At 39.3% G+C, this 24,714-nt stretch overlaps 1 protein-coding gene across 4 annotated transcripts in view; it reads left to right on the top strand.

Moving 5' to 3' along the window:
* Positions 1-16,134, top strand: part of WASF3 (WASP family member 3) — a 65,763-nt gene extending 49,629 nt beyond the window's left edge. For 3 of the 4 annotated variants that reach the window (XM_042014205.1, XM_042014204.1, XM_042014206.1), the window contains 6 exons: positions 2,376-2,529; positions 3,402-3,519; positions 7,970-8,145; positions 10,605-10,868; positions 12,484-12,839; positions 13,560-16,134. In XM_042014205.1, coding sequence (XP_041870139.1) covers positions 2,376-2,529; positions 3,402-3,519; positions 7,970-8,145; positions 10,605-10,868; positions 12,484-12,839; positions 13,560-13,717 — 1,226 coding nt within the window. In that variant the 3' untranslated portion in view covers positions 13,718-16,134. Of the gene's footprint in view, positions 1-2,375; positions 2,530-3,401; positions 3,520-7,969; positions 8,146-9,766; positions 9,934-10,604; positions 10,869-12,483; positions 12,840-13,559 lie in introns of all 4 variants that reach the window. The other variant, XM_042014207.1, reaches the window with a different exon arrangement.
* The last annotated feature ends 8,580 nt before the right edge of the window (positions 16,135-24,714 follow it).

Raw genomic sequence — 24,714 nt, 5'->3', positions numbered from 1 at the left:
ACTGTATTTCCTTTAAAAATATTTCCTGCTTCTGCGCTTGGTCATTCACTTCATAAATACACAGTAAAACCAAAGGATTTAAGTAACATCATTATATTGTTTGAAAGCACTTACTTGGGTAGATAAAGCATTTCTCTGTCTAGCTTTAGAAGCTGTTAACATGCATCTTGGCTTCCATGCTACATGTCTGAGCCAGCCACTGCATATACTTCCTGTTTAGATGATTCCTGACATTTACTAAAATGTAAAAGCTTTTTATATCAGGACAATAGGGTAATATTGACTCAGTAGTAGTTAATGCTGCTTGTGATATGCAGTTCTCATCTTGGTTTTGCTACTGTTTTTTTTTTTTTCCTCTTTTCCCCCCCCCCCCTTTTTTTTTTTTAAGTGCCTCATTAATGTCTCATTAGTGTTATACAGTGCCACCCAGGTAGTTTTCAGAGTTTGGAGAATAATTAAAAGCAATCTATTGGAAGAGGAAACTAGTGTATGGACTGAGAATTTAATCAGTGTTTATTTTAAATTGACAGCAGTTGTTACTCTTGCATTGCTAATCATGCTTCATATTAATAAGCTGTATATACAAACTGCTGTCACCTTAGTGTCAGTAGTAGATTTTCTTAGCTATTTCACTGTAGAAGTTGAAGTCTATAATAATTCATTGTACTGTCAGAAATAGTACGTTTCTGGATAGCTTCAGCATTTAAGCAAAATGCCAATTGCAACATTGTTTTAAAAAGCCCTTCAGATTTGATTGCATCAGTGATTTCATATATTCTTAGCTATGACTAATACAGTGTATTTAAAAATATTTAATATACATAATACTACAGCTGAAAAAAACATTAAAATAATTGAGGTTAAGCTTTCAAAAGCATATAAATAACTTACTCTAAAAATCCCCAGAAAAAGGTTGGTTTTTTTTTTTTTACTCTTTTGAATGTCTTCCTATAAACAAGAATGAAACAATTCAGATACATACATCTAAAAAAATCTGCCTGAAAAACCTTATACTTACAGGCAGGTTTAAATAGAAACTACTGTCAAAAATGGTGTTTTGATACTTCATATGATGTGAATGGGGGAACGACTACTAGACAGGAATTATTCTATTTTTAATTTTTTGCTATTGTAAAACTTACAGAAGAAACTCAGTAGTTCTTGGAGTCAGATGCAAGACCTCAGCACAGATAACAAAAATAGTTGGGCAGAGAAGTCTGAGTGGGATTTGGTGTCCCTCATGACAAATGATAACAGTGCAAAATTTCATCCCTTTTTCTTTTTTCAGATCTTTACTATACTACATTTTTGGCCATTACTGTTCAGTTACCTTGTGAAATTTCTCACAGTTTGTCCTTGAGACTCAATAAATTAGATGAATGGGCAAGAAATATTACATAAAGTGTCAGTGGGAATAAAAGGACACTAAGCCAGTGCATTTTGTTTGCACAAGTCCTACAGCTTGCACTCTATAAAACACTTGGATCAAATCCAGAAGAGGTCAGTGTAATTGTAGACAACCCAGTGAAGACTTCAGCATCCTGTTTGACTGCAGTCTAAAACCTGTGTTTCAGGGTGCTTAGGAGTGGAAGATGGTATCAAGAGCTTACTGCCACTTTTAAATTGCGATTGGCCTTTACCTGGGTCTTCTCTAACAATGATTGCTGCATCTCATGAAAACTTAAGAGTGAAAGAAAGTCCTGATAAAAGTGAAAGGAACAATTAAAACCAACTTAAATCTTTCATTTGAAAAGGAAGAATGAAAAGCCTGGTATTGTTTACCCCAGGGCTGTGTATGAGAAGTGCAAGTATTCTCTCTGTAGAGACATGAGGAAAACTTTAAAGTAAGGAGTGTTCGATTATATGGGAAGACTTAGAAGTTGAAAGAGAGTAAAATAAGTGGAATTCTCTCTCACAGGAGGTTGTTGCAGCTGTAATTTAATTATACTCAGAATGGGCTAAATGTGTATGGATACCATGTGTAATTATAAAACACACTGTGTTAGAGGAATACCAGACCTTGTGTTTTCAGTCTTGAAGCCAGTCTTTCTGCTGTTAGAACTCCATGATAAACCTCATAAAAACGGGAAGTTGTTGAACATCTGCATGTGACAGCATTCTTGCATCATCTTCCAAGACACAGTCCATGGTCCCATTATTTTAAGTGAGGTTCTGGACCAAGTGGGACTTAAATCTGTTTTATTGTGGTAATTCTTACATGCCTTTGCACTTAAATATCAGGATTGTCCACTAAGGAAAAACCTGTCTTTCTATATCTTGCTGAAAATATTTCAAATAATTAGTGAAAAATGGATGTTGTTTGTCCACTTCCATTTGTTTCAGACCTGTGGTAAATGTATTTCTGTTTCTAACAGTATCCTTACAGGACATCAACATGAAAAAAGCATTCAAGAGCTCAACAGTTCAAGACCAGCAGGTAGTTTCAAAGAACAGCATTCCGAACCCGGTGGCTGATATTTATAATCAAAGTGACAAACCACCACCTCTGAATATTCTTTCACCTTATAGGTAAGGAAATATTGATTGTTTACATTCTTGTACTTGGCCCTTTATTTCCTAATTGTATGCAGTGAATTATAGCAGAAGGGAAATGCTATATTGATTACTGAGATTTGATTTTTCAAGGACTTCCTTGTTCATGGAAACAAAAATTGCTATTGACACACTTAAAATTGTAAGTCATACATAACAAAAATCATCATATTTCAAGACAAGTTGTACATGGCAGCACAGGAATCAGAGAACATGGGCCATTGATTATGTAAAAAAGTGAAAAAATTAATACACTAAACTGGCTTCCTTGGTGTCTTTATCCAGAAAGTTGTATTTGTTGCTTTTGTCTTCTCACTATTCTCCCTCTTGTCCCCAGCATATACACAGGTGTGCATACAATCTGTACCCTTCCTTTTCCTGGTTACTTGCTGGTGAACAGAAGAGCAGCAAGCAGGACTGTGTTTTCTGTTTCCTTTTCCCAATTCCATTATTGTTGTTCATGAAATGAGTGCAATTTGTCTGAAGGGTTGTGGACAACAGGGTTTTACTGTGTTCTTCAACTTTTGAGAGGTACTACGTTGTGAGGTGTCTGTATAAAATTCAATCTGCAATAAATAGATGTATTTTTTAAGAATGGTATATCAGAGCATTTACAGTGTATTTAATTTTTAAGAATTTTTAATTGGAAGGTAAATTTGTAGGCTTTATGACTGAAGGATGTGCTTTTTCTGCTGCTGCAAACAGTGGTGGTACTTGTTTATGGACATCCAGTTAGTAGGGGTTGTTATTGATCAGCTTGAGGCTTGGATGATCATCAAAGGTAAGTTTTCTGTATTTAAAACATACTAATTAATGTATTTTTAGCTTTTCTTCTGCTGTTTTTCCAGGGATGATAAGAAAGACGGATTGAAGTTTTATACCGATCCTTCCTATTTTTTTGATCTTTGGAAAGAAAAAATGTTACAAGATACTGAAGATAAGCGAAAAGAAAAGAGGAGACAAAAGGTAAAAGCAGAAACATAATAGCACATTTGTACATTACAATTTTGTGTGCAGTTGTCCAGGCATAAAAATTGCCAGGTCATACTTAGTTTGTGTGCATGGAAAGACTGTTCCTCTTTGTGTGGCTGTAGATTCAGAGCATTCCATTTTTATAGCTTATCCTGTCTATTTTAAGAAGGCAGCAAATTGAATTTTAGGAGCACTGTAGTTATCTTCCAAGATACTTTCTTGAATCCTTTGCCAGTATCTGCTTATTGGTACCCAGAAAAATGGCCTTGTTGTGCTCCAGAAAAAGACATTGTAATAGGAGAGGAAAGGAATTGGAATTACAGCGTTTTCCATTCTGACTTCCCATTTTTTCCATTCTGATTTTAAAGGAAAAAATACTGATGCTCTTATAACAGTTTATAAAATGACTTGAACATTTCTTTATTCCTTTAGAATGATTTCTACAAAACTATGTATTTAAGTTGCCTTTAGACTTTATCTTAGGGCAACACATCCTGCTTATTTCCATACGTGGTATATTTTTGTAGATTTTAATTGTCTTCTTACAGTCTACAAACCAAATGCAAATACGCTCAATGCCAATCATGTAGGATTATAGCCATACATCACAGAAATACCCCTTGATAAATTCTAGCCTAAGTTCTATTTGATTTGATTAAATATATGCCAAGTCCACCTAAGAAGAAAGCAGCATAGACTTGAGTTTGCATGGATGCAATTCACTTTGTGACAGGAAGAAATCTCAGTTTTAGCTGTCCAGAAGATGGTTTGCAAATGAGCATTTCATGATCTGGGTCCCTTAGAGAGCAGGATGGTTTGGGTGAGATGTCTCCCAGGCACACTTTGTTCCACAGGTTGCTGAGCCAAATGTCCTTTTTCTTTTGTTCTTGTCCTTATGATAGCAGAATCCAGAGCATTTGTTAACAATTTGGTAGCTGAACTTAAATTTTCAATCTATTAAATGAGAATTCTTTACTCAATTTGTACTCTGCAGAAGCACAAAACTTGATAGATGTTGAGGAACTGTGCAAGTGAAATGAATGTGTATTGTTTAGCAAATTACAAGCTAGACATCCACGTGCCCTCCTACTCAGCTGATGAAATGCAGCTAGTTTTTAGCCTCAATTTTTCAGGTGCTCAGTGAAATCTGAGTGAGTCCCTGCACCAGAGAATCAGTTTTCCAGTATTATTTTGGTAATTTGCCCTAAGTGCTGAAGCTGTTGCAGCAGGAGGTTTGTGAGTAGTTTAGTTTTCTTGCCTCAAATACCATGCTTTTTGTTTCTGTATACACTTTGATTGAAAAATTCTAACTGGCTTCCTCTGATTTGGCTCCTTCAGGTAAACTTTTTTCTGAAGAAAACTATAATTTTGATTCTTTAAAATCTGTGTAGTCAGTTTGTTTTCCTTTCAGTAGATCAGTGTCTGAGAGTTCAATGTAGTTTTGACTTGGTATGTATCAGTAGTATTCTGAATTGAATGACTGTAGGTGGGGCAGTTGTAACAAAGGAAAGTTGAGTTGTTCTAATTTGCTTTTTATTGTTCCTGCTTTTTATCTGAGAATAATTAGCTATTTAAACAAGTAAAAATTTTAAAATTTGGAACACTTGTATCTCAGAAATCATTCTTGATTACTTGTGTTTTGATAGGATTTTATAAATTTGTGCCTCTTGTTTCCAGTTGTTTGAAAGTATTGAAAATACTTTCTGAAGCTACTTTCTGTTACTAGCTCTTAATTCTTTATTAAGATGCTTGTAATATCATTTGCTAATTCTTGATGCAAATACCAAACTTAAAATTAACTCAACCTTATTTGAAGGCTCTAATATGTTTTATGTTTGCTGAAATAATTTCCTGACAACTTCAATGATGTACCTGTTTTCTGGCTTGATCTACAGCACCCACTTGTCTGCCATAGCTTCTATTACACTTGGTTTAAAAAAAGTAACTCCTCTTAATATTCCTTTAATTTCCTGAGAAATATTTCAAACTGTAGTTATCTAGAAAGGCTTCAGCTCTCCTAGAACTCTGTCATCTTTGCCCTGGGTAGTAAAGCTAGAGCTGTCACCATTGTCAAGGGCATGAAACTGCTACTGGAACAATTTAAAATTACTCTTAGAGGTATATTTAGCTTTGTCAGCTGCTACTAATAGGGCTGCCCCACTGTTTTGGAAGACATTTAATGTTTTAGAGATGTATCGATACAGTATTCAATCAAAAAATCACTACCAGTAGGGTTTAGTACTGCTTGAGTAAAAAGGATTCCAGTGTATTTATTCATTAGCATGCATACAGATGCTGGTCTGGAACAACCTATCCAGCTGAAATCTGATCCAATTAAAACCAGCTAAGCTTTGTGTTTGTTTTTTGTTGTATATACATCCATATGTATTTACCTTTTCATAAAAAACCAATGATCTCTTTAACCTTTTAAATAGTAAGCAGTAACTGTAAGCAGTCATGTAAGCACTCGTGGTTGTACAGGAATTGTATAAAAATGATTGTCTTCTCAGTGGCATCAAAAGGTGGATATTTATTTTATTTAGAATCTTGCAAGAAATATGTAGTTGTGACCCCTAAATGACAAAATTATTGTTCTGAAAGAAGATAAAACTAAGCATTTTCGATGAACCAAAAGGCTTACTTGGTCTTTCTCCTCAAATCTAACAAGACTCAGTAACAAAATCTTAATAAATGAATCAGGATAAAAGTCACAAATTAAAAAAACCCAAAACAGTTGTAGCAAGTAATTGAAAAAGACAGATGTAAAGCTTTTAACAAGCATATATGCAATCATGGCAATTAGAAAAACTTCATATATTTAAAATAAAGCATGACTGAATCTCTGTCCTTTCTGCTCCAAATCCTATATTGGCAGAATTTGATGTGAAAATGTGGTTATCAAATGTAAAAAGGGTGTGATTCTAAAAAGTTTGTGGAGGAAAAATATTTTGGGAGAACTGATGAAGAACCAAGATGATCATCTTTATTTAACATAAATCAGTCCAAAAATCTGTTTACTGTAGGAATGAGCAAGAGTTGTCAAAACATTTTGGTGTTGAAGTCTTTCCTGTCATTCTTAATGTTGGCAGGATCAGCAGGTCCCTCATGCAAACATGCATGAATGAGCGAGAGATCCAAAACAGGGGCAAATAAGCCATTTGGTAGTTTTTTGTTAGTTATGTAATGCCAAATATTATTTCAGAATTATTTACTCAGCGCTGTTCTACAGTTGGAGTAAAAAACCTGTGTTCATCTGTGATGCACTTTTTGTTGAGCTAGCTTTCCAACTCTTATCCCCTACTTTGCAGGTCTAAATTCCAGGGAAAGGCTTGCCTGCCAGGGTTTGACCGAGCTCTTCTCTCAATACAGTTCATTGACTGCATCCTCAGAATAGCAATATAGTTCTTTCATGAGAAACTATTTTTCTAGCAGCTAAAAGCCTAATGCCAACCTACTGATAGAAAAAACATGTATTCTAAGGTGTGGGTTCTAGAGCTGATTAAAAAAACCCCTATGAACTCATGAATACTGAGAAAAGGAGTAGCAGATAAATACCCTTCTCAGTCTGAACTGAGCAAACTTGTTCATTTTTTGTGCTGAAGCACCAGTATGATTTTTATATTCATACTGAGTAGTCAGAAGTAGGTGAGGACAACATTTCTGAGGTGCGAAAGCATTGAGACCTGATATTAGGAGATCTTACTATCAGTGAGGTAAAGATAAATAAGTAACATAAACACTGACATTGGTTGAGCCTGGGGTTATATTGAAAAATATAGGCAGACAAGTTTGCCATGAACCTATCAAGCTGTAATATACTGCTGGCCTGGGTATTACTGGCTCACTGCAGAGAGAATTAGTGTAATTTATTTTTATGTAAGATAATGGGAAACAACGATGAGGAGAAAGTAGGAGGAATTTCGGTAGCTAATCATATTTAAGGAGGGAGAGGAAGTTAAACAAAAGTAATTTCACATAGACTATGGAATAGGAAAGTGTGTCCTTCTCCATACTTCCCCAGGCCCTCTTGATTGTGACCCTAATGAATAACCCTGATCTTATTTAACATTCTCAGAAGTTTGATTTGCAGGAGATAAAATTACAAGTGCTTCAGGGTGGTCTAAATAAAAGACATGATGTCAGAAGAAGTTAAACTTTCTGGCTTTTAAAATTGGTCATATTTCTGTATTACGAAAACCAGTAGATTGGTATCACAGTAGCACATGTATCATACAGAACAAAGGCAAATCAAAAGTCCTGCTGCTAATGAAGTTCGTAGCATAAGGAGATATTCTTATTTTCAGTGCAGAGAAATTATATGAAGACTTGGCTTCATCTATAAATCTGGTCTTATTTTCATGCACTCTAACTGCATTTTAACCAGCTTTTTTCCTTTCCTTTTTTCTCTCTCTTTGCATGCTTTATTTCTTTTGTTTGGCATTAGGAGCAAAAGCGTATAGATGGCACCACCCGTGAGGTGAAAAAGGTTAGAAAAGCCAGGAACAGACGCCAGGAGTGGAATATGATGGCATATGACAAAGAGCTTAGACCTGACAACAGGTTGTCTCAAAGTGTGTACCATGGAGCATCTTCCGAGGGATCACTGTCCCCAGATACTAGGTCTGTTTACAGCAAAGCTGTTTGTTATACCACAGTTGTGTGTTCAGCAATACTGAGTAGAATTAGGTGTTTCTACAGGATGGGAATAGTTAGACAAAACATACAATGCATGTTTAAAACATTCTTTTCAAAATTATTTTAAAGCATAAATGACATAACAGATTCTGTAATGATTATTTTCTTCCTCAGCTTCACATGAGCATTTTGTCACCGTAATGTCATGCACTGCAGAGGAAGAAGTGTTTGCTTTCTATTTGATCTTCAGTAGCTGTAGTTACAAAAGCATTTAATCCTCTACTAGATAATGTCAGTAGCTCTTCCTTAGTGTCTCATTTGTTGTTTGGTGCTCTGCTGGTAGCTTAATAAATATTTTTCTGTGATCTACTCAGTCGAGAATACTTTTGCCTGTAACAGAATGCTTCATTGGGAGAAGAGTTCAGCTATTGATGTTACATTAGTCTAAAAAGCAAGCTACAAAACCAGAGGAGATGTTATTGCTTGAAATACCAAAAATCTCTGCTTAGAGATACGCAGCAGAATTCATCTTCATTGACTGAGATTCCCTTTGAGCTCAGTGGGAGTTACTTGATGTGCGTTGAAATCTTAGTTTTTTCGCTAAGCTGGTCTCTCCAGAGGATTTTCCCACTTATTTTATTTCCTCTGTCTGTTGTGATTAACTATTATAATAAAGATAGAAATAATAGAGTCCACTGGAAGAAGTGTTTAAATTGTTAAATGGCCAGGTTGAGGAGGTAGCTACCACTGCAAGAATATGGACTGCTAGCTTTAGTCCACTGTCCAGTGGGGATTACTTTTAAAAAAAACCTACTCAGAACTTTGTAACACTGTGGTCTTTGTGAAAAGTAATGAACTTGTAATTGAAACATAGTATTTGATATTGCTATTGGTCGTTGAATAATGTATTAGACTCCCTGCCTGTCTGAAAACCTTTGTTTGTTTTTGACAGTTTCTAATGCAAAACTTTTGTCTCCTATTAGTCTTAATGAAGCACTGCAGACTGACAAAGCTTTCCATACGTTGATCTAGTAAAAGAGTAAAAGGTGTGGATTTTTTCATCAGGAGATCTGTTTCACACTATTTGAGTCTTTTTTTTTTTTTTTTCCTCCGATTTAACACCTTGCTTCCAGGATTCCTGAGTTTAAATTATCATGTAGAAGTGCTTTGTTTTTTTCTCCCTGCAGTGTCAACATGTATTTGGCTGTTTGCAGATATCTGCGGTATTTGCAGTCTGTAGGATTTTTTTCAAGCAGAAATTGTAGGATGCATCTCTGTGTTGGATTTTGATGTTGTGGCATGACAGATACCTTGTATTTATATAAGCCTTTCATATTTTATAAATTATGGGGTGTTTTACATTTCAGTGAATCAGATATCTGAGATTGAATCCTGAAGTCTGTTTCATATCCATGAAGGGTTAATTCTGCGAATGATAGTGAAGAGAAGGCTTTTCTAAAGTACAAAAAAACCCCAAAAAAACCAAACAAAACCGCTCGTATTTCTTACTGTTTGCTAATTGTAAGACTTAAGCATTAAATGTTGACATCGCAGTGTTTGGACTGTGTTAATTTACAATGTATTTGTTATACTTATTGTACTTTAGAGAGAGAAACACAAGCTGAATCCAAACAGAAACCAGCAAATTAATGTGAGAAAAGTAAGAACAAGAAAAGAAGAGTGGGAGAGAAGGAAAATGGGCATTGAGTTCATGAGTGACGCAAAGAAAATGGAACAGGCAGGAAGCATGAAAGAGGACAAAATGCCCAAAGGGTTTGTTATTTTGTTTTACTCAAAGCCCTGGCTTTTTGTTGCTTACCTTGCTTCCAGTCTCACAGATAAATGCATCAGTTTACTGTGTTCACTAAAAGCCAGGCTGCACCATTGTTCATTACTAAAACAAGTCTTCACAGTAATGGGATGAAAAGATACTTTTGCTCCCTCTCTTGGGCTTATTTGACAGAGCATCCTAGACTTTGTATCTTTATGAACTCTCTGCTCAACTAATACTTACATTTCCCAGTTTCTTTAAGCCTTTCCAACAAAATTAATTGTGCAAGGAAAATAAAAAGCATTTTCTAACTTTTGAAATTGGGTTTCTCTTCATTGGTGAAATTTGTACTTCTGCATAATTGCAAGTGCTTGTAGTATTGCTTTTCTTTTTCTGCTGCCATCGTTAACTTGAGGCAGGCTGGTAAGTATTATAATTTCCAATACTGGACTGTCAAAATCATTGACAAAAACCATAAGCTTCCTTATGGCTACTAAAATTCTTGTGCTTTCTGTGAACTTAAAAGGGAGCGGTGCTTGATAAATCGGGGAGTCCTCTTGCAAGGAAAATAATGCTGATTGTATTCTTTTTAGGTTTTTTTGTCAGTTATTTAGATAATGCCCTGTTACACTCACATAATCTGTTCTTCTGCATCAATTTACTTTAATTTTAGGTCCCATGCATCTGATGTTACAGATTATTCTTATCCTGCTACTCCGAATCATTCCCACCATCAGCAGATAGCAATGCCGTCATATGGAGCAGGAGATGGTCCCCAGTACATGGCAGCATCCCAAAGCCATGAGCACGAATACAGACCACCCTCCACCACTGTACGACACGCCACTTTGAACAGACCTCAGCAACCACCTCCACCTCCACCCCAGCCTTCAGATGGCCAGCACAGCTCAGTACCTGTGGTACCAGCAGAATATGGGTAAATCTCCTGATTTATTCCAGTGGATTCTTGGCAAAACCAGAGGAATGCACATTTTTCATAACTATTGTAATGTGTAATGCATCAAACAAAAAGACCCCAAATACACTAGTTACATCCTTGGGGAGGACAGAAGAAAATTGGTATAATTTCTATGTATGAACTGAATTTAAGTGAAGAAATAGTGAAAGCAGAAATAACCAAGTGTGTATTGAATATGGTGAAGTCAGCATGTAAAATATTGTGAAGTCAGCATGTAAAATATTAAGGGTGCCTATTACAATATTGAAGAGGGAATAATTTTCCTTTAAAGTGGAAAGTAGTTACAGGATAATTTGGATAATACTTTAAACTTCAGGAAATGTGCAGAAAGAGTATTGTTGATTGTGGCAGTCTCTCCTGCATCCCTGAAATGACTTTTTAGAGGAGCTTGTGATTGAGTTGGAAGGGGTCTCCTCAGACACAAATTCCATACTGCCACAGGAGGAATGCCACTTTTTAATTCAAGATAAGAGATTTATCAAACCCCTGTGTAGATACTTTGCCTGAATGCATTCTGAAGGAAGGCTTGCTCCAGACTACTGGTTCTCCTGTAGCAACAAAACACCTGTTTTCTAATGAGTCTGTGTCTGTCCTTTTGTGTAAATAGCTTAAACTTTCAAGTTGTAACCCCAGGAAAGCTGTAGTCATTCTTGCCTGTATTGTTTTATACTATGCAGGCCAAGGTTTGTCATCCTTGCTTGATGCATCCTGGGATAGCATTTGCCTGATTCATGGCTATCATGCTGCAGATGACTCAGTTAGGAGTGACTGCTCCAGCCTGCCCTTTCTGTGTTGTTTCCAGTGTGTAAGACATTGTTGTGCTTAGTCCTCAGGTCCGTGACCATTGTCGGGGTGTTGCAGTTGTCATACATTGGCATGTGTCACTCAGTGTCATCAGTCACTTGGTTCAACTCCTGTCTCCTGTATCTAGTTCTTTACCTACTTCAAAACTTACAAATTCTCATCTGTTTTCTGCTTAAGATTTCTTCTGATGACATTTTAAGAAAGAAATGAGCTCTTCCCTGTGCTTCCTATTTAAAGAATCAATCAAATGTATCAATTTAATTAAATGGTATTTAAACTGATAAACTTAACCGAAGAAGCACATGAGATACATTTACCTTTGGGTAAATCTTTCCTTTCATACTTTCCATTGTTCTCCATGTCTGTCTCCTCTGTTGTCTCTTGGCCTTCTATGGAACTGAAGGGCATAGTCTGCAGTTTTCTTAGTCCCTTCTTCATTGAAGACTTAGTACTTAACAGTCCCACAGAGTAGAAGTTTAATAATAAATGCAGCTTTATACTTAACTAGGCAGGAGAATTAAGATAAAAAGCTCACTTTGTAGAGTGCTGAAAGGATATTGTCTTTAACTTCAACATTTGTCTTAAATCTCAATGTATCACCAATATTTGACAATTCATACACATATAATCACTTGCATATTTAAGCCACTAGTTTAAATTGCCTTTGATTTTTGTTTCACCTGAGGTTGGATGAGTGTAGTTTAAGGGGCGATGATTCTGTAAGTCCTAACTCTGAATGCATTAAATATTTTTGTTCTGTTTTATATAGGATGCTCCCTGCTCAGATGGTGGATTATTACAATCCTACAGGTCCTCCCCCTCCGCCTCCCCCCCCCATGATTCCTTCAGCACAAACTGCATTTGTCAGTCCCCTTCAGCTTCCTGTGCCACCTTCCCATTCCGGACTGGTGACTGGCTCTACATATGCAGCTACTCATCCTCCTCCTTCTGGTGGGCTTGTTGTCACTGCTCCTCCTCCTCCTGGCCCACCTCCTCCCCCTCCAGGCCCACCTGCTGCAGGTGCATCCCTCTCTTCCTCCCCCATGCACGTTCCTCCGGCGTCGGAGGCGAAGCAGGCACCGATGAGCGATGCACGGAGCGATCTTCTGGCTGCCATCAGGATGGGTAAGTGCACGCTGAGTTTTAGGTATTCCTTTTTTTCAATGAGAGCATCGTGTTTTCCACTGAAATGAGTCTATGGCTTCTTTTCCCAGCTGGGCAGATTTCACTAACCATAGGTACCTACCACACACCTGTTCTGACATTTGTCAGCCATGATTCTGGATCATTTTCTAACGCCTAAAGATGCACAGCTTTGTCAGGCATGTTCTAGGGTTTGTGTGGACATAATCTAAAGAAAACAGCACTTGTGTTCATTATGTAAAGTGCCAGTAGATGCACGTGGATTTTTGCTTCTGTTCAGAAGAACTGAGTTACCCAACACCAGGCTTCAGCCCACTGATTTTTCAACCAGTGACTAATGGCTCTTCCTGACCTGGCTTACAATATGGAGCTGTAGGTCTAATGGTATTTCCAAGTACAGTTTTGAAAACTTTCATCTTCAGATCAAAATGGCCTGTACAGTCTTGAATATTTAGCTTCAACATACTGTTAACAGTTTTAGAAATCCAGAAGTATTCAGTTTCTGAGAAGTAATTCCCATCTGCCTTTTTTGTCTTTCCCTCTTCCTTGCTCAGGGAGGCTCTCTTAACTCAGTGCTTGCTTTCTTTTTTCCCGTTCTTCTTCCTGAGTATATTGTTGGAATACAATAAACTCAACACCAGCAGCGTCAAATATGAAATCTCTTGCCTGAAAAGCTTTGTCTGAGAGTAATTGTCTCTGCAGGAATCCAGCTGAAAAAGGTGCAGGAGCAGCGTGAGCAGGAGGCGAAGCGTGAGCCCGTTGGCAATGACGTGGCCACCATCCTGTCAAGGCGCATTGCTGTGGAGTACAGCGATTCCGACGACGACTCCGAGTTTGATGAGAACGACTGGTCAGATTGAACGTGGTCCAAGCCTACTGGCAACTACATTAAATACTTGGCTTCAGTGATTGCTTTCTTAGCAAAATGTAAAGCAGGACGTTGACATGTATTAAGGCTAGTGAGGGAAGTGCTAAAATTGAATTGGTATTATTCAGAATGCTGTAGCTTAGCAACTCTGGTAATAATGATGTGATTATGCTTATGCAGATCAGAAACTTGTCTTACTTTCAGTATTTACTGCATAATACTTAAGTGCCACTAAATGTAGCAACTCTTGTGCTGCGTGCAAAATATGCTGCAGTTGTTGCACTGTTACAGAACCAGCATTTTATTTTACTTTCCTGTTCTTGAAGGGATAAAATATATTTTTTTGACTTTACATCTTATTCTTTTAATCATGTAAGCAACATAGATACTTGTGAATTGGTCTGGTTGTTAGTCTTTGAGGGCAGTTAACTGTATGGCTGAGTGAAGTGTTGAGTTCCATAAATGTGACTTTTAGCTTTTTTATTAGGTACTAATTATGCCCACCTTAGTCTATTTTTAACTACTTCTGGGCTTAAGTTTTTATGCATACAGAATTGATTTTATACTATCTTCGTTTTTATCTTAAAAATGTAGCAGATGATGAAATGTATACTTTGAAAAATGAATCCACATGATCCAAGAAGAACATTTGGTGAGCAGACAGGATATGTCTGTAACAGTACCAGCTCTAAGTTGCTGGCTGCTTGTTGAAAAGAGTGTTGGGGGGGCTCTCTGCTGGATAGCAGATGCATGTCCATGTTATAATTGAAAATGAAAATACCTGTAGAGCTTTTCAGTCTTACGATAAGGTCAACTGCATGCAGGATAGACCTGATTGAAACCCTGTGGCTATTGCAGTGCAGAAATGCTACTGTTATGACTAAATACTGGAACAGTCCAGATCTAGCAATCAGATACATTTCACAAGTATTAAACTTGGTCTTTATGCCTGTAGGTATAAATGTGTGTAAATAAGTTTTGTTGTTGATTTGTACATGTGTAGTCATGTAGCACATTTACTCAGAAGTCTTACTTTGAATGTATTTCTTTACCAGTACCCCATGGATAAAACATGGGCAGTTAAAGCAGTTTTAATGGCTGTTGAGGTACTATGCCATATATATACACACACACTTTTTTGGTCCTTTCCTAGGAATAGTTGCTGCCATAAAGTCTGCTTTGACTGTCTCTGTTTTCCTTTTTTTTTTAAAAAATCAGCAGTGCAGTATTAAATATTTTTTTTTCCCTCTCTTCTGGACTCAGAGTCAGGCTGCTGCTTTGCCCAATGAGGCTTTTAAATTTTATTCATAGCAGGGGAAGAGTTCTTTCCTTACCAGATTACAGTTTTAATCTTTGTGACAGAAGTCTGTGTAATTCCAGGCCTAACATTTGGTAGAGCTCCTTTGTTCTGTGAGGCCCCCTGTCTGTTCTTAAAAGAAGTATGTAAAATAAGAAGAGAAATGGAAGGTGATTGTCTAACCTGTGTTTACACCATTAACAGTTTTAGTCCTGAGAATGTAACAGTCTAACACGATGTTTGCATGCAAACTGTTGGCTACTGCATTGCTGTTTAATCTGCATATGATGTTTCAATCTGTGGTGGCTGCCTGTATGGTAGAGGGGTAACGTGCTGCCTCAGTGCTGGTGTTAAAATTTATCACACAAAGTATGACAGATCTCTGCATAGTGGTGAGCAACCACAGCTCTTGGTAACCAGGGGCAGCTGAAGGTACTCGCTGATCTCCGTCCCAGCTGGAGCTGGTTTTGTCTTTGCCTTAAAATGCAGAGCTGAAGTCTGCTTTATTTTGTGTCCTGGGGTCTGAGGTCTGTGTGTCCACCATAGAGGACAGAAGTTAGGCTGTAGCCTGATGGTGGTTTTCATCACCGTGTGAGAGATGGCTTGTCCTTACCATCATGCTGTGCTTGCACAGTGCCCTGCAGAATCATTCTTCTGAGAGGTAGCTGAAGGTGCAACTGCGACCTCAGTGTTACATCACTGTGTAGGTACACAAGGTGAGAGCACTCCTGATGTTCTTTTGATACATGCTGAAATGAAATGTCTCAGCAGAAAATCCTTTCCAATCTACTGAAATTTGATATGACAGAAAATATATTTTATGAGCACAGAAGTTGGGTGTGTCTGAAATTTTGTAATATGTGCTTATTTTAAATAATAAGCATTAAAAAAGCAATCAGTTGTGACCAGTGAAGATAGTGTAGTAGCCAACCAGTCCTAGTAGCCTACCTGTTTTTCTGAACCTGCAATGTTGTCATTTTCCTTTTGGTATTTTATGGACGAAATGTGAATTGAATTTAGTGATGTAAACACTCTTCTAGGCTGTTTTTATCAGTTTTACCATACTTCAGGTTGTGCATAAGTAACAAATATGAATAAAATCTCACTTTTGAGCCTGTGTTTCTTTCCTTAGATTAGTAAGATTTTGCTGGTAATCTTTATCTTAACTTACCAATAAGAAAAATGAAAATGTAAGGCTTCCACATGCTGTCTATAATCCCAAGGAACCATGAGGTTCCTGGGAGGAAGGCTGGAGTCTACAAAACCAGATTCCCTTGAGGTACTGCTGCTCCTCCTGACATCCATACTTGGTTCTTTTGCAGCCTTGATTCAAGCTCCAAGTTCCTGGCTGGCCTAAGCAGGTATGAATTTCCCTACAGGTAGCTTTAGGGATTTTTTTTTTTTTCAGTGAAATGCATTAAATGCCAGCTCTGCTTTTGGAAAGAACAAGACAGAAAATACAAGTTATATCAGCAAGTCTTCTTGCACACTTTTTTAATAAGAAGTCATTTTTGTAGGTTAGTGACACCAAGCACAATACTGTAAAATACAAGCCCATGTAGGCCTACTAGAAAAGTACTTTAAATTTAATCTTTTAATTGTAATCAGATTACAGCCAGGAGAGGCTTTTCATCCTGCTGGGAAGAACTTATATAAACCAATTGTGTAATATAGTAGCCTAATTGTAAATGGAACAGATTTGTTTATGCATCTTAGACGCCATTGTTTCTTGGAAAATAAGTTAATCTTTATTCTGTTCAACTGAAAACTCCAGTCCCTCTGGCACTCGGTTCTTACTTCTCTCAAATTTCCCACTTTTTGATTTGAACTTAATTCAGGTAATTTAGAGCACAGACATCAATTCTACATAGAAACTGAACGTGCAAGCTTGACATTTTTTGGTTCAAAGGTTCTCTTAGTAAAGCATTTATAGCTGCTTGTTGGAGCTTGGTTGGAGTTAGGACTGAAGGTCACTCAGTATGCTGCTTCTACAGCTTTTGTGGTTGTCCTTTGAATTTTAAAGAATTTTCATGGAACTAAACTGAACTGGATTTTTGGGTATTTGAGATTTCTGTTTACCAAGATGAATGGAGAAGAAAGACACCTTTATTATGAGTAGTCATGTGTCGAAGTCATGGTGTTGAGAACAAGCTCCAAATTGAGCTCATTTGCAGTTTGCAGATGGAGTTGGGAGGAAGGGAAATGTCTCCTTGGGAAATTGGTTCTTGATCTATTTTTCAGCTATGTTCTCTCTCTGCTGGGCACTGTTTAAATAATGAAGAGGCATTCTCTTCCCCTTGAAACAACATACCTCAGGAACAGCAAAAAAGTAATTTCTAAAGATGTTTAAAATCTCACTGTAAACTGAGCTGAGTGTTAAACCTCATCATAATGAAGACTTCATTAGAATCTTTTGGCTGGAAGCTGAAGTTGCACAAATTAAATTTTGAGCTGAGGTATTAGTTCCAAGAAGTAAAAGAAAAGAACAGCTTAGGTAGAGATGGTTTTTTAGCCTGAATTTTTTTTTAAGGTGACATTACACATTTTTTCTTTTTGAAAAACCAAATAAACAAATTCAGCCTGCTGTAGTCTGCTTTGAGGAAAGGTGCTTGCCCTGAAGGGGTGTGAATTTCCACTTCTGAATCTGAAGCATTCTTGATAAGAGTGAGTCCATACACACATAAGCGCACACATGCACCAAAGTCCAAGGATTTTTAGCATATTGAGGCAGATCTGCACTCGGGTACTTAAACACTGAGAGTGATATACAGGCGATGAAAATATGCTATGATCCCTGCTAGAATCCCTCAGGTGCTGGTGTCTGCCACAGAATAGTTGTGAGAGACTTGAGCTTATCACTGAACACCCTTCCCAGTTTCCTTGGACTTTAAAGGAAGTGTGAGTACTCCAGAAGGACTGTGGGTTCCCAACTGACCGTCAGCTTTCATTAAAAAGAAGAAGAGAAAGAACAAGAACACTGAGAAAAAGAAGTCCTTTAGGTACAAACGAGGCAGAAGGAATTTCGTATCTTGCTTTCTCTACTAGCACACAAAGAATGTCTTCTTATGTGCTGTCAAGTCTCTGAAATTTCTGTGGAGAAACGTGTTCTCATCGGTGGATGACATAGATGTGCACTCCTACAAGTGAAAAGCACTCTCAGGTTTGTGCTGGGCTGGGCTTTTCAGCTATATGGGAAGAGAAGTTCCTCCTAAGATTCTTAGCTAAATATAGTAGTCTCTTGGAGATTAATTCTTACTGCTGCAGATAGAGAACTTATCTGATTAGCCGGAGCAGGGTAGAGTTCTGTGCTTTTCTCTTGTTATGTGCAGACTGATTTAGAGATTAGAGCTGAGGGCAATTGTTTTAAGATGTCTCAGCAGCTTGTCTTAAGCGTGTTGCCTCTCTGAGTCATTGGGCATTTCAATAACTGCGCTGTCGCACCACATGGAAACTGCTCCGTTCAGCAGTCACTCGTTGCCAGTGAAGTGTGGGGTAGAGGAGGGAAGAGAGGCCTGGGAATCTGCCCGAGTAATGCCAGTTAATACTGGGCAGCCTGTCCCTTCTGTCTGGGGTAGCAACTCTGAACAGTAGTCCTGCCAAACCTCACTGAAGGGGGTGGCAGAAGTCATCTCTTTCCTCTGTTCCTGGAAATCAGGTGCTCTCTTGTATCTGCCAGTGCTGATGAATTTTTTAGTCAGTTTCCTGAGTCATCCTGCTGTTAATGTTTGATTTCTCTAGTGAGTTTAACTTTCTAGTCCCTTACCAGTCACCTTCTCTACTTGCTGAATGGCCCATGCCCGCTGCTTGTCACCCTTCACAAACTGGATGCTGTCACCAGCCATGGTGGCAGTGCCCCTGCTTTCCTGAACTCCACAGCCCCGCACGGGCTGTCACCTGCAGCCTGTCCCTCTGCCTCCTCCTCTTGTGAGTCTCGTCTCCCTGGTTTTCAGTAGATGGTTTGCGTGTTACCAGCCAAGGATATTCCCCTTCCCTGTTTCAGCAGGACCTATGGTTTGGTTGGTTGACCATGAAGTCTTTCCCTTGAATGGATCCTTGTTCTGTGACCGTGCTGGTACCAGTGGGTGTTAAAAGGGGTGCTGCTTCAGGGCACAAGGCTTTTCCTCTCCACAGAGGAGGATGGTGGTAGTAGGATTGTTTATCATAGGCTTAGCTTAGTGGTGAAGTGCGACTCTTCCTGAGTTCACTGCTTACTCCAACCATGTGAGGCCTGACCTTAGCCTTACTTGGGACACTCTTTCAGGTCTGTTTGTATTCATTTTCTCTCATCGGATTTTGGGGTGTTTTCAGCTATACCTGCACTGGTTTGTTTTTCTGTTCTGTTTGTGTTTCCTTCCAAATTTGGTATGCTTCCTAAAACTCTTCTTAGGGTGCCTTCACACAGCTGGCTGAACTGCTTATGGTTGCCATTATGTTGTAATCATTATTTCTGTCTTTCAGGAAGAAGGATTTTTGTTTGTTTCATATTCTCAGAATGACGACCAAAGTAACATTTTCAAGGATGGCTGTTGAAGTTTCCCCATAAATTTATTTCTACGTGATTTGTATTTACGGCACATTTTGCTGTAACAAAGGTTTAGAAGTTTTTCTTACAGCAGATGGTGAAGTTTTTGTATTGCTGTGAAGAACTTTTGTATAGGTTCATCAAAATATGTAATGTGACTGTCGAGACTGTTAAGGTGTATAATGTGTGCAGTGCTGTGCTGCAATGTGATCTTGATTAGTTATAAACGTCTGCGGTTCCTTGGGGCATTTGGAGTTTACCTTAAAATACCGGGATCCTGCTGGCTCACTGCTCCTCCCAGTACCAGTCACTGATTTGCCGTAAGTGATGCAAAGCACCACTGAGACATTTCACAAATGTTTTAAGGAAGATAAGCAAGATTGCTGCCTTGTATGCAACCATCAGACAACCATCTGCCATCAGACAAGTGTTTACCTGAAAGCAGTATCCCATTTTTGATCTTCCCCTGTACTCTGTTCAAAACCCTCAGTTATTAACATGACAACCCATGCTTTTTAAATTTTTTTAAGAGCCATCTTTATTCTATAAGTTGACATGGTCTGCCTAGAAAACTGAATTTAGGTCTACCATGTGCTTTTAAGTAAAGGATGCTCCATTCCTCTCCAGTGGTGCCTCTCCTGTCCTACATTCTTTGCTATGTTTCTAGAATTTATGTGAATTATTTATATGGCTTGATAGATTTACTTTGTACTTTGCTGAAAGAGATAATAAATCCTTTAGGGATTTTCAAACCTCGTTAAAATACACCAAATGATGAGGCAGCTGCCAGCCAGCAGCTAGAATTATTTGAGATAGGAGATGTGGGAGTTGTCTATAACATTGCTGCTTATTTACTGTGTTAGCAGAGTAAAAGCATTTAAGCATGGATGCCACACTTATGTGGGGAGAATAACAGCACAGATCTGTGGCTTTCTTCTGTCACTTAAATGGGAGGTAGGAAAATAAAGATTTTTAGGACAGAGATGGGGAGGAAGAGAAAGGTCAGGATTTTTTTTCTGTTTTAAACAATAGGAGAAAATGTTTCAGTGAAATTGATGATACTTCTCTTTGTTTTATCTCCATACAGAAGCCTCCAAATGGTGAGGCTACATTTTAACCTTTTCCCTGAAGATCACCTTCCCTATTTTATTCTCTTCACCTTATCAGCTGCAGTATGCAATGACCTTTCTCTTCAATTCAGCCATCTGCCTGCTTCAGCTTTTATTTCCTTCACTGATCAGATGAGACATGAGGGTACAAATGGCACTGGCGGCGCTGCTGGCCTCGATACCATAATAGACTTAAGCTGACATTTTAAATAGTAAATAGGTCTTTTTTAAAATTAATGAATACAAGAATTGCTAAAGGAGTCTAGTGAACTGGTAATGTGTTCTGCTCAGCAAAACATAAAATACTCAGGGTGGTAGGATATATAAAAAGAATGTGTGGGTAAAGCACACCTCTAAAGTGCTGCTCTGTTTTAAGGCTTCCAGATGTGAGCTTTGCACAATTGCTGCAATTACCAGCCTGCTGCAGGTATTGCTTCTCTCTGGGTTTGGGCAGCAACCATTTATTCTCACTCAAGTGCTTGAATGCCAACAGGGATTATCAATGCTGTAGAAAGGATGCAGAAAAATTTGTTGCCTCAGGAAGCATATATGGAATGAAATGGAGAGGTAGTGGGATGGAAAGAACAAAATTTCCCTCTGAGAACATCAGTGGTCTTGGCAGGACAGAACTGAAGATATACAGGAGGCACCATTAATTTCTTAGCATGGAAGTTAAAGAAGATAAAGTAGAACTTGAAAGTTGTAGGTCTTGAGATCCTCAGCATGGGCACTGTCTCATCTCATCAGTCTTAATGCCTGAAACTGCAGCCTAGACAGCCCTGATGTCAGCTGGCTGGTGAGATCATGTCCAAGTGATTCAGAAGTGGGGCTCAAAGGGAGCCTGTCTGTAGACCAGGGCAAGGCAGGTGCTGGGCTTCAGTCCTGCTTCATGCAGACTAAATGCCTGGAGCTGCAGTGACAGCAGGTCTTGTGCCTACCTGCATCTGGCAGGAATTGAATTCATGTGCTGCTCCATGACAGGAATTACAGCATGGAGAAATGGAGTGAGCAGATTTGCTTCCAAAGCGCTTCTGATCCACACTAAAGTACTGGTATGGACTGCAGTGTGTGAGCAGTGCCTGTGCTCTGTGTACGACTGCCAAACAGCCCCGTTCTCATGGCTGTTCACCCTTCCTTGGCACACTCGCTCACTCCTGGTCGCTGCTCTTGCCATCCTCCAACATCATCTGTTGCTCAGCCTGGGAGAGGCAAACACCCGTATCTTTGTGCTGAATGTCTGGCAAAGTGTTGGCAGTAGCTGAGGAAGCCTTGCTAATGAGCGGGTGTTGCTGAAAGCAGCGTGGTGCAGCACCTCTCCTACGCAGCCTGAGCAGCAGCCGAAACAGCCGCCTTCTCTGGAGCTCATCCTGGCACATGAGCCAAGTAATCCTACTTTAGCTAGATAGTAAAAATCTATTGGCTGGTAATTACACTTTAGTATCTGATTTAAATACAAAGCCAGGTAATGCAGAAAGTGTGAAAATGTTTCAAAATGGTCATTCATCAGTTATGAGCTTCCTGCTCAATGAGATGGTTTTTTACCTAAGAGAGAAGCCTGGCACTTGGTTCCTGCAACGCTGCAGCAGCTGCAGGAGAGCACTTGCAGCTTTTGGATTGAGCCTGCTCAATAGCTGGGAAAACACTACATGTGAGCTTCCAGCAATTCTTTGAGTCACTTTGATTGAGAAGGGACATGCCTGGAGCAGGCTTCCATTATGGACCTGCACTGGGCTTCTGTCTCATCTTGTACCCAAAGGCTTAAAATCCTGTGACAGGAATATGAGGTACTGCTGTAAGATTTCTGTCCCCTGCAGACCCACCAGGTAAGAGGGACAGTCTTTCTGTAGCAAGAGACTGACCTCCAGTGGACAAATGGGGCAGTCATAAGAGCTTGTTCTAATTAAAATTCAGCTGTATGAGGACAGAGAGAGGAGATGAAAAAGTTCTAGTAATAGAGAGAGATGTTCCTCTCTCAGTAATCGAGTCGTAGTGTGGTAAAAGTGGATGTACAGCACAATCTCAGTGCATGTGTGTCTTGGGGTGACTTTATGATGCATATCCCCTATCGCTGCTCTATGCCCAGAAATTAATTTTGTGCATTTCTGTGCCTTTAAACTGAGCCCGAGAGTGGGGAGAGGAAAATAAGCGAGCGAACTTTTCAAAGCAGTTGTTCAAGGGCACAGATACACAGACTCCTCTGCGTTCTCCTGCTGTGGTAGCAAGAGCAGAGGAAGCACCCCGCTTGCTTTTCAGCCAGCTTTCGGCTCCTCTTCTCTGGAGGGAGACGGAGAGTTGAACTTTGTTTTCCTGGGACTCCTGTTTTTCCCTTCTTCTCTTCTAGACTGTTTCAACATCAGAACACATCGGGAGAATTTTCCACCAAGGCCCCAGAATTTTACACCGACCCAGCTCCCAGGAGGAGGAGAGAGACCATACCTACAGAAGGACTCTGAAATCTTCCCAGGTTTCTCACCACAGCAAGAGGTTTTATTATTTAGCATTATTATCCTTTTCCTGTGTGTTTGTTAAATAAATAGTTTTTTATCTCTTTAACTTTCCTCCGAGGAAAATTTCTTTTTTCCTGAACCTGGTGGCAGAGGGGTGGTTCTAACCTGCTTTCTATCAGAGGATATTTTCCTCCAAATTTGTCCAAACCGGCACAATGTGCAACTGTGCTGACTGCTGGAGGCTCAGAGTCTCAGGGTCCTTGACAAACTTGGAACAAAGTGCTCTGAAATGTAAAACTGCCATGAAGCTAAAAGGACTGGAGTAACAAGGTCTGACAGCTGAGGAACTTATTGCACCTTTGCTGAGCTCCTGCCTGTAAATGTCCTCAAAAGTCCCCTGAGCCTGCCCTGTTTGTGAGGTGATGTGACTTTGCACAAATGAAGAGGAGGCCTCCAAGAAGTTAGGAGAGGGATGTTAATTGCAGCAGATGTTAATGTTGGATGTTTTAAACTTTTCATTCACAGAATCACAGGGGGCTTGAGGTGAGAAGGAATCTCTGGAGGTTGTCTGATCCAGCCACCCTGCGCAAGCAGGATGACCTAAAGCTACTTGCCCAGGACCATGTCCAGCTGGCTTTTGAGTATCTCCAAGGAGTGAGACTCCACAGCATCTCTGGGTAACCTGTGCCAGTGCCCAGTCAGGATCACAGTGAAAGAGCATTTCCTGATGTTCAGAGGGAACCTCTGTGTCATTTTGTGCTTGCTGTCTTCACTTGTGTGCTTAAGCCCTATAGATGCTGCCCATCAAAGCTTAGTAACTGTGTTGCTGTAAATGCAATGCTTGAGTTAAAAACCTTGTGAGTTTCTCTTACAGAGAAGATTATGTATGACTAGAAGTGGATGTGCTGTTCAGCTTCTGAGTAACATGGTAATAAAAATCACTAAAGGAAGAAGCTAGTTGCACAGCAAGTTTCATCATCAGACTTCCAATGGCTGGAGCTGAGCCTAATATGAAACCAGAAAACCTCGGCTGTTCTTCTCCAGCCTTGCTTGGGTGATGTGCTTTGAATTTCACCACACAGTGAGGTTTTTTAATGCCTATCAGCAGCCTAATGAGAAATAATCTGAGGCCCTTGTTGGGTTTGATAAGGCTGTTTTTCAAGGAGGTGAGAGTTTTGTGGCTGTCTTTCAGAAAAGGACTGGAGGGTCAGAGCAGGGTTTTGGCAGACTTAAGTTTTCCTACACTCTGTTGTGTGCAGCACAGGTTTGGATGGGGAGGCAATTTGAGACCCATCTCCTTAGTCAGGAAGGGAAGTACATTCAGCAACAAGAGCTAATGCTGTTTTCTTAGACTCCAGTGCTGCTTTGTGTGGCGGAAGCCAGTCCTAGTAGAAAGCCTTTGCTCTGCTCTTTCCATCACAGGGTAGTTCAGGCAGGAGGAGGCCTCGGGAGTTCTCTTGGCCAATGTCCTGCTCACAGCAGGATCAAACCAAGATGCTCCACACTTGATGTGGCCCCCAATGCCTACAGTAACATTTGTTTTTTTCCCCACAGCATGTGACAAGGACATTCATGGCAGGGTTAAGCTTTCCCCTGCCAAATGATTGAGATGTG

Source organism: Corvus kubaryi, unplaced genomic scaffold (genome assembly GCF_017639235.1).
Source record: "Corvus kubaryi isolate FWS band 111438036 unplaced genomic scaffold, C.kubaryi_AGA036_p1.0 split1-65, whole genome shotgun sequence".
NCBI lineage: Eukaryota > Metazoa > Chordata > Aves > Passeriformes > Corvidae > Corvus > Corvus kubaryi.
The sequence above is the reverse complement of the archived record's forward strand: the minus strand, read 5'-3'. Positions and strand labels throughout refer to the sequence as shown.